At 54.6% G+C, this 15,629-nt stretch overlaps 1 protein-coding gene across 4 annotated transcripts in view; it reads left to right on the top strand.

Moving 5' to 3' along the window:
- Positions 1-7,821: 7,821 nt before the first annotated feature.
- Atoh8 (atonal bHLH transcription factor 8) overlaps positions 7,822-15,629 on the top strand; it is a 29,733-nt gene continuing 21,925 nt past the window's right edge. The window contains exons 1-3 of one of the 4 annotated variants that reach the window (XR_005873980.1): positions 7,822-9,100; positions 10,084-10,187; positions 11,089-11,378. Coding sequence is in view for 3 of the 4 variants with exons in the window: in XM_040738209.1 (XP_040594143.1) it covers positions 8,336-9,100; positions 10,084-10,187 (869 nt within the window). In the remaining variant the exon portion in view is untranslated. Of the gene's footprint in view, positions 9,145-10,083; positions 10,188-11,088; positions 11,379-15,629 lie in introns of all 4 variants that reach the window. The other 3 variants (XM_040738209.1, XM_040738210.1, XM_005076093.4) reach the window with 3 other exon arrangements.

Here is a 15,629-nt window from a genome sequence, read left to right as displayed (position 1 = left end):
GACAAGCCAGAGCTCAACCAAGGGGCTGTCTCTCTGCAGCCTGAGCTCTCGTCCCGCCACTGATGCCTTTTTCACACTAGCAAATTTCTTAGCAAGAGCCAGTTTCTCCTCTAGCACCCCACACAGAAGATCGTTCTGCTCTCGGTGAGGGATGTTAAGGACCTAAGGAGGTGGCCAGATTTCCTAGGGCTCCGTGGGACAAGTGTCTGGAGATGAGAAGTTCCCAGGAGGCGGTGACCGGGCCTCTGGACAGCCCTGCTGCACTACCACATGGGCCCTTTCCTGTAGCAGAGCTACCTTCCGGTACCCCACCTTACACCCTCAATAGGCTCCCTCCATGTGCCAAGCTCTCAACACCCAGACCTTAGCTCAGGACCTTCCTGGGCATCCTCAGCAGTTATCTGTGCTGTTCCGAGGAGGAAACGAAACTGGGGTGAACTCTAACTCTATAGGATGTGTTTACCCAGGGCAGGCACCCTGGATCTGTCACCCCCAGGTGAGTTCTCTCCAATCTCAGCCCCCGGGGTCCCTGGTTTTGAAAACGGGAAGGATCCTGGTTGGTGCTTGTGCTGCGACAGACTTGGGGTAGTGGAACTGACCAGCAGATGTGGCAGGGCCAGGAACCCGGCATACCACAGAAGGCCTCTCTGCCAAGAGAAGCAAGGTCAGACTCGAGAGAAGGAAATGAGCTGGGCTGGCAGGGGGCTAGGAGATGGTACAAGGAGGCGGGCGGAGCCATGGGTGAGTGGCTAGGCCAGCTCAACCCAAATACGCTGGACAGTGATTCACCCCATTTGGGCAACTCCACTGACTACTTGGGGGTTTTATTGTCCTGTGCCCAAATACTCAGTTAATCTCTCCCACAGATCCTGTTCCGACCAAAGTGACTACTAGTCTTAGGTCGACTATGAAGGCCTGCCATGTCACCGGCAACTGTTGATCCAACCGATCAGTTCAAGGTGACAACTGCATCTACCAGTTGTTTTCAGGAAACAGGCAATTGACCCAGCTAACCCAAGCTGTTAGCTGCTCTTGCTTCTTGGAGACAGCCCTTGGATCTGACATCTGTAGCTCCGAGGTCAGGCCTGGGTGCCACTTACCCAAAGCAGCTGGCTTCCTGAGAAGGCGGGGAAACCCCTATACACGCCAGGCTCTGGGACTCAGTCTCTCCCACCAATAATGTGGGAGGGGTGGACTACAGTAGGTACGGCCAGTGTGAACACTGGCACTCCTTGGCTCTCACCCATGGCAAACGTCTGCCAATCAGTTACAGCATCCCTCTCCCAAGGGACCCAGATACCTCAGAATCCTTTTCAACATAGGACTTCGGGCCACCCCCCTCCATACCAATCAATTAGATTTGGCATGCGTGATAAAAAGCATTTGTCCTTGGGACATTAGACGATGGCCATGGCTGACCCTCACTCCAGCTGTGGCAATCTAGGATTGCAACTGATGAGGTCTTTTGAAGACTCAGCCGGGGCGGAGACCACCAGATCTCCAGCTGTCCCTGGGGCTTCCCGGGTCTATGGAGTGGGCCTTGCACTGGTATGCCTTATTAATTTTCCTCACTGCTAATAAGTGTAGATTGTGTCAGCTCTCTTCTGCCCCCTCATGTTCTCCCGACTGCCGCCATCAGCAGAGACCTTTTTTAGAAATCTCACTGAAGAGGCAGCCAAGCCCCACTCTCTTCTTTCTGAGGAACTCAGAGAGATGGGTTTGGGAAGACTTCACAGTGGAGGAATGCGCTCCGCGGGGAGTTGAAAGTTGTTTTCCTTAAGAAGGAAGATGAAAAGGAAGGAGTCATCATATTGTAGTTTCCCATCCAGCCTTTGAACACAGAGGTGGGGACTGGGAGCCAACCCCGGGGAGGAAAGTGGCTGAGGCCTAGCCTTGTTAGGCTGTTGACAACCGGGTCGTGAAGTGCAGCCTTAAGGAGCCACTTGCTGGCTCCCTGGCTGCCTCCTTGGCTGATCCGCTCTATTTACAAGGGCCCGAGCCTTCCCTGCCTGTGGGGGAGGTTCCTGGGGCTTCTGTCTCCAGAGTGGAGGTTTTGCTTTTCCTCAGTGCTATGCTCTGGGGTGGGAGGAGGTTTAGCACAAATCCTAATTTGCTGGATCTCAGGGAGGTTTGAGGTCTGTGGTTCTGTATCCTCCTGCTTCTCCATTTACAGATGATCTGAGCCTTGCAGGGGGCCAGGGCAGGGTACAGACCTGTCTTGGAAGAGGACCAGCTCAGAGCTGTAGGAAACTGTTTAGCCCAGAGCCCCTTGAACTTGAGTGACACCAATGGAAACAGTGTCCCAAACTCCTAGGTCTGAATTACGTTTTCCCTTCTTTTTAAAAAGATTTTATTTCTAAAAAGTATGCTTTAGATTTATTTATCTGTATGAGTGTGTCCCCCCCACCCGATGTAGGTATGTGCTGTGTGTGTGTCTGGTGCCTGAGCATGTCAGGAGAGGGCTCTGGGTTCTCTGAACTGGAGCTACAGATGGCTATGAGTCACTGGAGTGCTGGAAATCCAGGACCGATTCAAGAGCAATGAATGCTCTTAACCTCTGAGCCATCTCTCTGGCCCCTATTTAAAATGTCTACATTACGTTTATATGTGTATGCGGTGTATACAGGAGTGCAGCGTCCCCGGAGACCGGAAGAGGCTGTCAGATTCCCTGCAGCTGCAGTGACAAGTGGTAGTGCTGAGATCTGAACTCAGGTCCTCTGCAAGGTCAGTGTGTGCTCTTAACAGCTGAGCCATCTTTCCACCCCCCTTTTTCTTCTTTTTGAAACAAGGTCTCACGCATTCCAGTCCAGCTTCGAAGTCCCTGTACAGCTGAGAATAACTTCATGCTTAGATCCTCCTTCCTCCACCTCTCGAGTGCTGGGCTTACAGATGTGTGCAACCACGCCTAGTTTATGCGACACTGCGATGGGACTCGAGCTGCATGTTTGCTAGGCTCTCTATCAGCTTAGCCAACCCCAGCCCTGAATTATAGTCTATGCTTTTTCTTTCCTTTTCCTTTAAAATATTTATTATTTTACGTGTGTGTGTGTGTGTGTGTGTGTGTGTGTGTGCGTGCGCGCATCATATGTGTGCAGGTACCTAAGGAGACCAGAAGAGGACGCTGGACGCCCAGGAACTGTAATTATAGGAGGTGCTGAACAACACAATGTGGGTGCTAGGAACAGAGTATGGGTCCTCTGGAAGAGCGGCAAGTGCTCTTAGCCACTGATTGGTCACCTCTCCAGTCCCGCCCCTTCTTTCTTATGTGACCAAGAGGCCAAAACAAACCCATAAGGGAACCCAAAGATTCCCACTGGCCACATGAAGTGACCAGGATAGCTCTACTATCTGGTTGAAACAGCCCGTTAGGCAAACACAGCAGGAGCCGACCCGCACCCCTCAGAGTGTTCCCAATGCTGACCCTAGAAAGAGAAAAGCAGAATGAGTCCTAAACTTTAGCAGTGAGGTCGGGGGGGGGGATGAGGGCAGAGCATGCTAAGGGAAGCTGGTGCCTGGAGACTTGGTTGCTCCCACCTCATCTGCCAAATGTCCTCTTGGCTGACAGTGTGTCAACCTTAGGCAGAGCTCCCTGCAGCTGAAGCTATCCCACCGTTTCTTAGCAACACTCAATGGTTAGAGTAGCGCCGTGCCGCCTGCCTGGTGGGTCTTCGTTTACCCTAGACAGTGCTCCTGTCTGCTGCTTCCTCCTGCTGACTGGGGAGCACAGAGCATGAAGTCTGATGGAAAAGAAACACACGCACTGGAGGTTATAGACCGAAAAGGGTCAGTCAGGGTTCCAGTTGCAAATGGACAGAGAGAGGAGACCTCTGCGAGCATGGGACATAACAGCGTAGGCACGAAGGAAGAGAGGGAGAGAGACAGCGGTACCGGTCCTCTAGGCAAACGCTACCTCCTTCTAGCCTGGTTCAAATGCTCCTTTCCCCAAGAAGTACCCCAGCTCTTCCACCACGCTCTCCTCCTGCACTCCTCCAGGAGCAGGCCATTTTCAGAAGGCCACACTCAGCCTTCCTCCAGGACTCTGCATCTCTGCGCCAGAATGGTAGTCCTATTGAGGTCAGGGGTTTTCCCCTATTCACTGCTGTATCCCCAGCCTTGGGAACAACATCCCAGCACTACAGGTGCTCAGAGGAATGGATGGGAAATACCCACCCTTAGTATGTGGGCTCCTGACAGCAGGAACCTCATCAAATTCCTCCTGCTAGCCAGCACTATCATGGCACCTGGCTGAATCTGTCCATAGTATGAATGGCTATTGATTTGAACCATTGTCTCCTGCTCAAATTATCACCGCAGGACAAGGCCTTAGAGGCACGGTGGTGTTCCCCCAACCCCCAGCAGAGTCACTGGGGCTCTATTAAGGGCTCCAACTGGCAGGAGGCTGACACAGCAAGCCCGTATAAAGCACAGGGCCACTTCCAAGGCTACGCTAGCCAAAGGAATCACAGGATAGCCCAGACTCACTGCTCTCTGTCTCCAGGAATACGCAGAGAGAAGGACTCTGGAGAAGTCCTCAAGACACTGGAGCAAAGTGAAGCTGCTGGGAAGATTTGAGCAGAGAGATGACACATGCATCCTACACTTTAACAGCCATCCCTCCTCCTCTCCCCTCCCTTCATGGTAGGAATCAAACCTGTGCATGCTCAACAGGCATTGTACTGGTGAACGACACGACACCCTGCTCCTCCTCTGTCCTCCTGTTCCTCTGAAGTTGAGAGTCAGGAGCAAGCCCTCCACCCCCGCCCCACAGCCACTGCCCTTTTCCAGAGAATCTACTCCACTAAGGGCAGAGCACACTCAGGACAAAGCTAGAACCACAGGGTGTCAGAGAAAAGGTTCCTTCCTCCCCTCCTGCAGAGCCCCGTTACTGTGTTCTATCCCCAAGACCCTTGGTTTTCTACAGCTGGATAGCCGCTAGGGTGCAGGAAGGTACAAAGGGGATAGCTCATCCCAGGAACCAGTGTCCTGTTGGCTAATAGTGGCAGTGCTGGCTCCCCGGGCTAGATGGCAGGGAGGGGGTTTCAATGGACCCAGGATGGTCCCATTCTTTCTTTTTACTCCCCAGCTGGCCCCAGGCATGGCCGCTGTGAGCATGGCTACAAAGGGCGCTGTTCTCGTTGAATTCTGTTTGCACCTGGCTGTCTAAGTCTCGCTCTTCCCTGATTTCACTAGCGGGGCACATGCACTTTGGAACAATCTGAACAGCCAGAAATAGACTCCGTGTTCAGGAATGTAGGGCTTCACGCAGCAAGTATTTAAGGTCCCGTCTTATGTGGCCAAGAAGACAGCAATCACAGAGCCCCATTGAAGAGCTGTCTTGCCCTCACGGACTGTGCTTGTGTGCCAAGGACCCGTGGGACAGGTTCCTCTAGGCAGCACAGAGAAACAGAAGTGTATGGCTGCTGTGGTTCTGGGTTTTTGAGCCTGAGACTCCAGACTGCTCAACGTAGGGCTCCTGCCATTTGACTCTGATCTGGAAGGAACCAGGCAGACATCAGGCTGGGGTTTCAGCTTATACTCAGGCTAGAAGCACAAGCAAGGGTCAGCCATCTGTCAAAAAGAGCAGTCCCTCCCATGGGCCAGTCCCTCACCCCCAGGTGCTAGGCACAGGCTCTCAAAAGGCAGAGGAAGTACAGTAGCTCAGAGCTCAGGCTCCAGGGTCAGTTGGTCTGGATTCAAACAGCATCTCGCACTCCCTTTCTGCCGGCTACTTCTTCCTCCAGAAGCCTTCGTTTTCTTGTGGGTAGAGTGAGTTTGCCTCCCGTGTCATGAAGATGAGGGTTATAACACCTGTGTGGTCACTCCTGTGTGGTGGTAATTACCAGCACTTGGCCAGCTAACATGTCTCTCCTGTGGTGTAAGCTCCAAGCCTTCCCGTCCTTTTCCACGGAACAGCCGTTTCAAGGACATGGGACCTCACAGAGGCATCATTATGGCTCTCCCAGTATAACCTCAAAAGGTTGTCTCAGAGGGGAAAGGTTTCACTAAGGATAGATATTTTTCTTGGAGAGTATCTGTGTCGTTTCGTACAAAGCAAGGATGGAGAGCTGAGAGCCTCTTCATCACAGCACATTCATGGATTCGTGAAATTCTAGGTACTGTCTTTACTGTTCTTAGGGTCAGTAGTGTGGTGTCAGTCTCCTAAGTTTTGTGCCACCAGGGGGCGCTGCCCAGCTGGTTTCTATTTAGCTTCCTTCTCAAGGAAACTGACTGAGAAGCCGGAGTACTGGGAGAACTTACTGGGAAGGGACAGGTTTTTGCTCAGGGATGTGTGCAGCTGGCCTCGTCCTATAGTCTGTGGCCCGGTAGGCTGAGAATGCAGTCACAGGCACTCTTCCCGTAGGTTAGGCTACTTACATTTCCCTTCTGTTTCTTCAAGTGCCCTTCCACACTGATGAGGCAGATAAGGGACACTTGCCTGTTGCCAACTCCAGATCCTCACGTGGACCAGAGGGGGAGGTGGCAGAGTGAGGGCGGGGGAGGCAAGATCTACCCAGCACAGGTGTCCATGCTGTCTCTGCTCCCTCTCCTCCCACCCCAGGGTGTACAGTGGTCTCTCCCTCCTCTTGGGGGATATCTGCAAGGGGCTGGGATTCAGCTTTTATGGGAAGCCCTTTGTACTCAACCAAAGATCTGCTTCCCGAGAACACTCGCTGCCTGTTTAGGAATCCTACCTCGCGGAGGCTTCTAACACACTCCAAACTGCCATGCAACCCAGTCTGCCACTCTGTCCAAGTCTGGCTAGATCCTGAGATACAGTTTCACTGCGCCGGCGTGTCTGGGCCACCATTCACTTGACTTTGAGCATCATTCAAATACTATAGTGAAACCTCATTTATCCTCTTAATGACCATGCCCCTCAAGGAAGAAGAAGACCGCTGGAAAACCCTAGGTGACAGCACGGGGGAAGGTCTTCAGGGAGGACCTGCCAGGGCCTCCTGGTTGGCCTCTTTTTTCTAGAGGGATCTGGAGAGCGGACTCTGCCCCTTACCACTGGCATTAGGGTCCCTGCTCAATTGTCCTTAAGGTCCCTGCGGGAGGAAGGTGTGATTAAGACCCCACCCTAGCCACAAGGGGGAGCAGCAGCACAGGGGTTACAAGACTGTGCCAAGGTCACTCGGTAAAGGAGGAAGCTGAGCTCCTTGAGGAGCCGACCTGCCTTGGCCGATGGCATTAGCACCGCTACTGGTGAGCGGCACCCCATGCTCTAGTGCTTTAAGTCTTCCTGTGACAAGCATGGATGTTCTCCTGATTTCTCATTTCATAGATGAGCAAATCTGGGTTTAGCAGGGCGCCTCGGGTGAGATTGACTTCAGATCTTCACAGACGTTAGGTCTGCTAAACCAGAAACTCCCACCCTCCTCTCCTCCCGTGTGCTTTGGTGCCTCAGTTTCCCAATGTCAGTGTGTCCTCTTCTGTTCCTGGGACCTCTGCTCCAGTTGGTGGGAGAAAGAAGGAGAAGGCCTTGTACTGGGATGACAATGACCAGCCACTCTGGGGTTTTCTCCCACTTACCTTCCCCTCCCAGAAGAAGCCACAGCTCTGGGATTTCATCCTGTGTTGGTCAGTTTGGGTGGGAAGGAGACGGGAAGGTTCTGGGTGGGGAAGGTCGGCGCTGTGTCACCCCCAGCCAAACAAGGCAGGGCAGTGAATGGCCAGAGCGGTCAACAGCCACGTGCTCAGGACAGTAGTGGAGGGAGCCGACTGTCTTTGGGGAGAGGAGGCGGGCGCGCCCCTAACGAGTAGGGGGCGGGGAGGGCGAGCAGGAGGAGGCAGGTTCCGGCAGAAGGCATGGGGGTAGGGGGAGGCCGAGAGCACGCGGACAAAGGAGGCGGCCCTCAGCCCAGCTGTTTTGAAAAATGCTTCCTGTTTCTTTAAAGGCGCTCGCGGCTCGGGCGGCTCGGGCTGGGGAGGCGGCAGCGGCGGCGGCGGGAGCAGCCTCCTCTCCGGGCGGGCGGCGCTGAGTGATCTTGCGAACTGGGCTTCTGTGTAAACTGAGGCTAAACAAACACAGATGGAGCGCAGCGGGCGTTCTGCTGAAATGCTGGCAGCGCGGCAGCGACTTCTGATGACACTCTGAGCGCTCCTGGGGGAACGGGCAGCCTCCGAGGCTTCACGGAGCCGGAGGCACAGCTGCCCCGGGAGTAGGGGAGCGAGGGAGGGACCCGGGGAGGGAGGGTAGGAGGAGAGAGCGCGGCGACAAGGCGGCGCTGAGCGCGGCGGCCACCGGGCGCAGCCAGGCGCTCAGCGTGCAGAGCGATCGCAGCGGGCGCGCGTCCCGGGCAGTCCCACGCCCCTGCCTGGCGCCGTCCGCGCCATGAAGCACATCCCGGTCCTCGAGGATGGGCCGTGGAAGACCGTGTGCGTGAAAGAGCTAAACGGCCTCAAGAAACTCAAGCGGAAAGGCAAGGAGCCGGCGCGGCGCGCGAACGGCTATAAAACTTTCCGATTGGACTTGGAAGCACCCGAGCCCGGCGCCACGGCCAGCGCCACCGCCGCCACCAACGGGCTCCGGGACAGGACACAGCCGTTCCCGATCGCGACCCCAGTGCCAGCCTCAGTGGCGCCGGCGGTTCCTCCAGGTGGAGGCACGGACACAGCCAGGGAGCTCAGGGGCATCCGAGCGCCTGAGGTCTCAGACGCGCGCAAACGCGGTTTCTCTCTGGGCACAGTGGGACCCGGACTACCCACGCCGCCACCGGCGTCCCAGAGCTTGGCACCCGGGCGTCCCGAGGTGCAGCCCTACCGCGAGCCGGCTCTGCGTCCCCGCATTTTGCTGTGTGCCCCTCCCGCGCGCCCCACGCCGTCTGCGCCTCCCGAACCCCCAGCGGCGCCACGAGAGTCCCCCGTGCGCCCTGCGCCCCCCACGCGCCCGGGGGAAAGTTCCTACTCGTCAATTTCACACGTAATTTACAATAACCACCCGGATTCTTCCGCGTCGCCTAGGAAACGGCCAGGCGAAGCGACCGCCGCCTCCACGGAGATCAAAGCCCTGCAGCAGACCCGGAGGCTCCTGGCCAACGCCAGGGAGCGGACGCGGGTGCACACCATCAGCGCAGCCTTTGAGGCGCTCAGGAAACAGGTACCCACTCTCCGCCGAGGGACACCAGTGGCAGCAGTGGGTGGGTGAGTGGCCCCAGGATTGGAGTCAGGATAAATAAAGGGGGTCCCGCAGCTCAGGCAGGTTTGAGGTATCACTGTTGCCACGAACCTTAGTTTGCAAAGTGGCCAAAGCTGAGGAGCTCTGGTTCATACACACCCCGGTGTTCCCGAGGGGTAACCTTGTCTGACGTGTGTGGCAGCGAGTTATTATTTGTCTTTTGGAATCCCTTGGGCTTGGTGGGGAATACAGAGGGGGAATATGGGAATCTTCCCCTGGCAGGGGAGGGAAGCTCTGCACATATGGTGTGTTTGGGGTCTCGGCCCCCTAAAGTTGTCACACATCACGGAGGTGCATTCCTGGGTGGGGGGTCCCGCAATGTAAAGGGCTGTCAGGGGAGCTTGTCAGCCCCTTTGAGAGGCCCTGGCTTCCATGTTCACCCAGCTTCCTTGTAGGATCTCTGCACTTGCCTGGTTCTTGGAGTCCCTAATGACGTCGTCCCTCCAGGGACAGCTTCAGGAACTGATCTGTGGGAACTTTCCCAGGAGATCCTGCCCACCACTGCCCTTCCTCTTCTGGTGACACCAGTCACCTCTGCCCAGGAGACTGCCACTTGGAGCATTCCCTCTAGGGAGGCCTGCAGAGCTGAGTTCTGGAGAAGTCTTAGCTCCCCATCCGGTGCTGGTGGGGACTGGCCTCTCCTGACAGCACCTGTTGGGGAAGCAAAAGAATCCTTAACTGGAGAGTTACCCACGGTGGAGGGGGGGGGGCAGTTGACAATCCCACTTAAGATAAGCCTGGTACTCCCCTGGGACTTAGTTTCTCATTTTCTTAGGGACAAGTGAGATCTAAAAAAGGGTGTGGCATGGGCCTTGCTGTTCGGGCCATGCAAGGGGTTAGAGTGAGTGGTGGCTGTAATTGCTTTAATGGGTGTATTTTTTTTTGTTTGTCCTGCCACCGACTAGCTGTTTGTCTCCTGGAAAGTTACTCAACCTCTCTGGGCTTACGCCAGTCACAAACTGTTTCAGAAAACATCATCTTGGCTCACATTCTCCTCCTCCTCCTGTGGGTAAGATCAGGCAATGAAGACTTAGCCCATCTATGAATTGGCCGTGGAACCCCTAGGGAAAAGTGGCCTTTCAGCCTGAGTGTCTCATCGAGTTTGGGAGAAACGTTTGATCAGTGAGGTGGGCTGACGGCTTGTAAGCATCAGCTGTTACCCTGAGCTGTGGAGCCATCCATGCTGCCCCAGCCAGCTGGCGTGTGCCCGTGTGCCTGGCCAGCCTCAGCCTGTGGGGCTATCTTGCGGTCCCTCTCTCGGGATGGAGGATGGCAGAAGGGCAGGAAGCTGCCTGTGCCTCTGCTTCACTGGCCACTAGGTGAGCCTTTCCTGAGTCGGGAGTCACGAGCCCAGAGCCTCCCTTTATCTGTGTCCGGCCACCTTCTTCAGCCTTCCCCAGAGACGGCATTCATGCCTGTGGGTTCGTCTGTGTCTCTCGTGTCCTGTGACTTTTGTGACTCTCTACTAGGAGTCCTATTTTGTTTAGTTTTTAGCATTCCTGTCAGGATTGGATAGGCCCATTTGTGGTAAGCGTTACTGAGACCAGGAGAAGGTAAGAGACTTAGCCAAGATGTAGTGAGTGAGTTAGGGGTTAGATGGTGACAGTTTCTGGAGATCTTCTCTGGCTAAAATCTTCCCACTGGGTGGTGCCCTTAGCGACTGTGAGTGAGGTTGTTACTACTGTCTCCTTTCATTCCTGCCATCTGTGAGGCAAGTTCTCTGCACCGAAGAGTCAAGTTCAGTGTGTCTGCAGAAGGAGAGCCCACGCATTCTCAGAGAGGGTTTGTGTGTGCCCACATGCAGTTAAATGTATGTGTGTATGTTCAGTGCATGGACTTGAAGAACACACAAACACACGCACCCCTCCTGTTGCCTTATCCTAGCCCTAACCATTCTGTCCTTTTCCTAGAAGGACTGCTATTGGACACCTGCTTGTTGCCTGAGAAGGACAGACACACAGCCAGGGACTACGACCATACCTACCATGTCTCCCATCACCGTAGCACCCATCTGGTCGATGGAGTCCTGTGTCACAGGGAGTGCTTTCCTTTCCTGGGCCTCAGCCTCCTACTTGTCGTGCCTCGTGGTCTTTCTGTGTGGCCGTGGACAGTCACCTGTCCTCTCTGGGCCTCAGCTGCGAAGGGTGCTTCATGATGCTACCCCTCCCCATAGACAGCTCTTTTGCACAAAGGGGACAAAGTAAGCAGACAGTAAGCATGAGGAGCATTTCCCACACATCTGCCAGGGCCTCGGGGCTGAGCAGGGGTCTGTAAGATGACACAGTGTGGAGTCTTTATTTTTTTTACACCCCCCTTTTTTTTTTAGATAGGATCTCTTTAAATAGCCTTGATTGGCCTGCATCTTGTTATGTAGACCAGGCTGGCCTGGAATTTACAGAGATGTGCCTGCCTCTGCCTCCTAAGTGCTGAGATTAAAGGGACACACCACCATACCCAGCTCATTTGAAAACCTTGAAGTGTGTGTGTGTGTGTGTGTGTTTGCGTAGGTCAGAGGACAAGTTCAGAAGTTGATTCTCTCCTACCACGTGGGCCTTGGGGATCGAACTCAGGCTGTTGGACTTGGCAGCAGGCCCCCACTGAGCTATCTAGCCGGTCCTCCGATCGCTTGATGATAAGCACAGAAAGTTCCAGGCTTAGCATCTTCTGTGCTCTAGCTGGTTTCGTGAATAGGCGTTGTCATCATTCCGCAGCATCCCAGTCCACACAAGCCGATTCCAGGGTCTCAGGGAGCGCGTGTGAACTGGCGGAGGCCTTGTGTTTTGTGGCCTCGCAGCTTCTGTGCACTGTTTCCGTGGGTCACTCTTCAGTTCCGAGTCTGGCAGCGCATCCACGGCGTTGGGCAGCTGCGGAGCTGTGCGCTCACCACAGACCTGGCATGAATCAGGGTTAGTGAGTCTTCCCAGTGGCCAGTGCTTAACAGCTTTGCTTCTTGGCTCCTCCGCCCAGGGAACCCATCAGGCCTCTGCCTGCCATTGCAACCCACTGCCCTGCTAGCCAGGAAGGCACAGCGGAGGGGCTGGGTGGCTGCTGGCAGAGGTGCAGGCAGGAGAGGGTCCTCTGGTCTAGGGAGAGGGGGTGGGAGGCAGGTGGTCAGACTGCAGCTCTTGCCACCAGCCCAGCTGTACCGGAGGCCTCCTTGGCTGCCTCATATGAAGGCCATGTGTGTGCAGCTGGGCCTGGCCGCGTGCAGGCTGCTCCCTGCCAGGTGGGGTGGGGAGTGGGGTCCAAGGGAAAGGCCAGCTGCATTGGGAAGAGGACAGAGGGCCTGAGCTGTGGGACTCTGTTCCCTGGCAGGACCCTCCAGCTGTGCCCACCTTAGGTATGTCTAGCCTGTGAGTGGTTTTGTTCTCCCCCCTTGATGTCCATGGAGAAGAGTCAGCAGCAAACTGATAGGCCCTTACCGGCTGCCTCTCCCCGTGGAGGAGGCGTTAGAAAGTGAGGCCAAGGCTACCTCTCACGATGTGCCTTGGGGGGGGTCCCCAGGGTCCCCACCAGGTTAATTCAAAGTTATCCCAGAAGGAGAGGGGGATGATTGTCTCAACTTAGCCTCTCTTGGACTCCCAAATCCTCTGAGGTGATGCACAGGGGACCCCAGCAATCTCTGTGCATCTGCCTCCACAGTGGCTTGAGGCCGGGGTAAACCTGCTTACACTGGAAGCTCCCCACAGTTGTGAGGGCGACAGGACTGTCTCCTACCCCCAAAGCTCACACTTCCGAGGGAGACTGTTTATTGAGATTCCTGTGACATGGATATATATCTTTGGTCATATGTTTGTAGGGCTACTCCTCATCGCACTGACAAGGATAGTTGTAGAGAGTGGCCAGGATCGCTCTGTCAGGCCCTAGGTTGGCCTTGTGCCCTACTTCATATTGTAGAAACTGAATTTTTAAGGATCTTTTTAAGCAGACCTGGCAGGGACATTAAATAGCTGTAGATCAGGGTGGGAGTTTCACCCCACAGATCTTGTCACTGACACAAGGGAATCGCTTCATACAGAAGGAATCTAGAATGTCACTGTATGCAGGAACATCCTGTGCTTATAGCTCTGGGGGCCTCTGAGGCTGCCCCCCTGAGGGACTGTCAGAGGTCAAAGGGCGTTGAAAGCTCCCCTGCATGTTCTGGTAGATTCTTGATTTTTGTTTATGTTGTTTCCCCTCACTGTGACCCCATTCTGAGAAGCAGCTGTTGGGATGCCCACATTTCTGGTGAAGAAACAGGTCCTGTGAGGCCACGGTCCTCTTTAAAGTCGGGAAGATGTCCAAGGGACAGTCAGGCCCTCAGGCTGCCCAGCGAGTGTTTGTGGGAGCCAAGGGAGGGTCTAGCTTGGGCAGTGGAGGAGGAGTGGAATGTTTGGGGGCCTAGAAGATCTTGTGAAAATGCCAAGAGCTGATCCTTTGTGGAGTTTAAAGTCCAGGAGCAGGGGAGATAGCTCAGCCAGTAAAATGCTTGCTATACAAACATGAGGTCCTGAATTCAACCCCCACCTACAAAGTCAGGCAGGCTGGCGCACATCCGTCACCCCGGCACTGGGGAGGCAGAAAGGGGAGGTGGCACTTGATAGCCAGTCCAGTTCGGCTGAACAAGCAAGCTCCAGGTTGAGGAGAGACCGTATCTCAATGTCAGGAGGACACCTGACATTGGTGTCTGGCCTGCATGTGCACACTCGAACACGTGCATGTACACCCACACGGATGTGTGCAGACACCACTAGGCCTTATGGATGAGCATGAGGGAGGTCCCCTTACCATTCCGGGAAGCTGGGGAGTCTAGATGAAGAGTGGGAGCCAGGTGGCCCTGCCCACTCCTTCAGCCCCAGGCTCTTGACCCAGAAGGGGTCTGTGCAGGCAGTGGGGTGTGTGGATGGGGCCTGTGACTTGCTGTAGATGCTCACCCAGGTAATGTGCACAAGTGGGACCTTCTGGGATCGCCAGCCCCAAACTCCTTACTCAAAGCTGTCCTCACCCCCAGCTTAAGCCAGTTGAGAAGAGCCCTGGTCAAGCCATGACTTCAGAGCCCAGCACCTCTCTCCGCAGGGGGAGTCAAGTGCATCTTTGTGGAGAGGACATGGTTTCCTCCGTGATCAGCTGAAGAGATGGGTACAGACAGTGCATTCAGAGTGCCTCCAGCCACAGGGCTTTGTAGGAGGTGGCCCTTGGGGACCTTTCCCAACACCAATGTATGTCCTCTAGATTCAGTGAGGAGGGGCAGCAGTTAAGAGCACTGTCTCTCTTCCAGAGGACCCAAGTTCAATTCCCAGCAACCACATGGCAGCTCAAGACTGCAACTCCAGTTCCAGGGTTTCTTTTTAAATATTATTTATTTTTAATATGCATGGGTGTTTTGTTTTGCCTGTATAAGGGTGTTGGTTCTCCTGGAACTGTAGTTACAGACAGTTGTGAACAGCCATGTGGGTGCTGGGAATTGAACCTGGGTCCTCTATAAGGGCAGTTAGTACTCTGCACCACTGAGCCATCTCTCTAGTCCCTGAGTCCCAGGGTTTCTGGCACCCTCACACAGACTTAACATGGGGGCAAAACACAAATGCACATAAAAAAAAACACTTCAGTGAGGAACACAGGAGCTACTGTTCCTACTCTATAAAGGGGGAGGTAAGGCTCAGAGAGGTGAGGACATTTGATCTAAATCATGCCGCTGTAAGTGCTTGGGATTTAAGCCAGCTCTTCCTATCTAGAATCACATCCTAGAAGCAGAATCTTCTAGACTCTTACCTTATGGTAGCAGCCAGGCCAAGGTGTCTCCAGGCTGTGTTGTAGCTGAGCTGTTGAGGGTCAAAAGGTTGCTTAGGCACCAGGAAAAGAATGATAGTGGTTTTCTGGGTTTTGCTGTTGTTTGTTGTGAGTGGAATGTGCATTTTATATATTGGTGGCAGGGTCTAATGCACCCGGGCCTAACCTCAAACTCAGTACATGACCGAGGATAACATCAAACGTCTTCTGGTGCTCCTGCTTTTCCTCTCATGTGCTGGGGTTACAGATGTGGACCATTACTCCTGGCTCGTCCAGAGCTGGGGACTGAACCCAGGGTACCAAGGCATGCTAGGCAAGCACTCTGCCAACTGAGTGTCTCTCGAGCCCTGGCACCAGGACAACCTAGAGGGAGCCAAGTAAACCAGGGAGCCAGCTTGTGGTAGGGGAGGGATAGGGGTAAGCCGTCTGAAAGCCACTGTTGGCTCCTGTGGCCACCTTGGTTAGCAGAGGAGTGTCCTGCTGTATGTGCCTTCCCTGGGTGCCAGGCAGATGAGCTGCTGGCCCCAGCCAGGTCTCAGCCGATTGGTCTGCGATTCAGAATGTCACCTGTTTTCCTCATGTGCATATGGGACATTCATCTCGACTTGGGGCAGATTTCAAATAGGATAATGTTCTGAGAGGCTCTGGCTGTGTCAGAGGGACAAGGGCTCAATCCATGGTT

Source organism: Mesocricetus auratus, unplaced genomic scaffold (assembly GCF_017639785.1).
Source record: "Mesocricetus auratus isolate SY011 unplaced genomic scaffold, BCM_Maur_2.0 Super-Scaffold_100676, whole genome shotgun sequence".
Classification (NCBI taxonomy): domain Eukaryota; kingdom Metazoa; phylum Chordata; class Mammalia; order Rodentia; family Cricetidae; genus Mesocricetus; species Mesocricetus auratus.
This window is presented reverse-complemented; position numbering and strand designations above follow the sequence as displayed.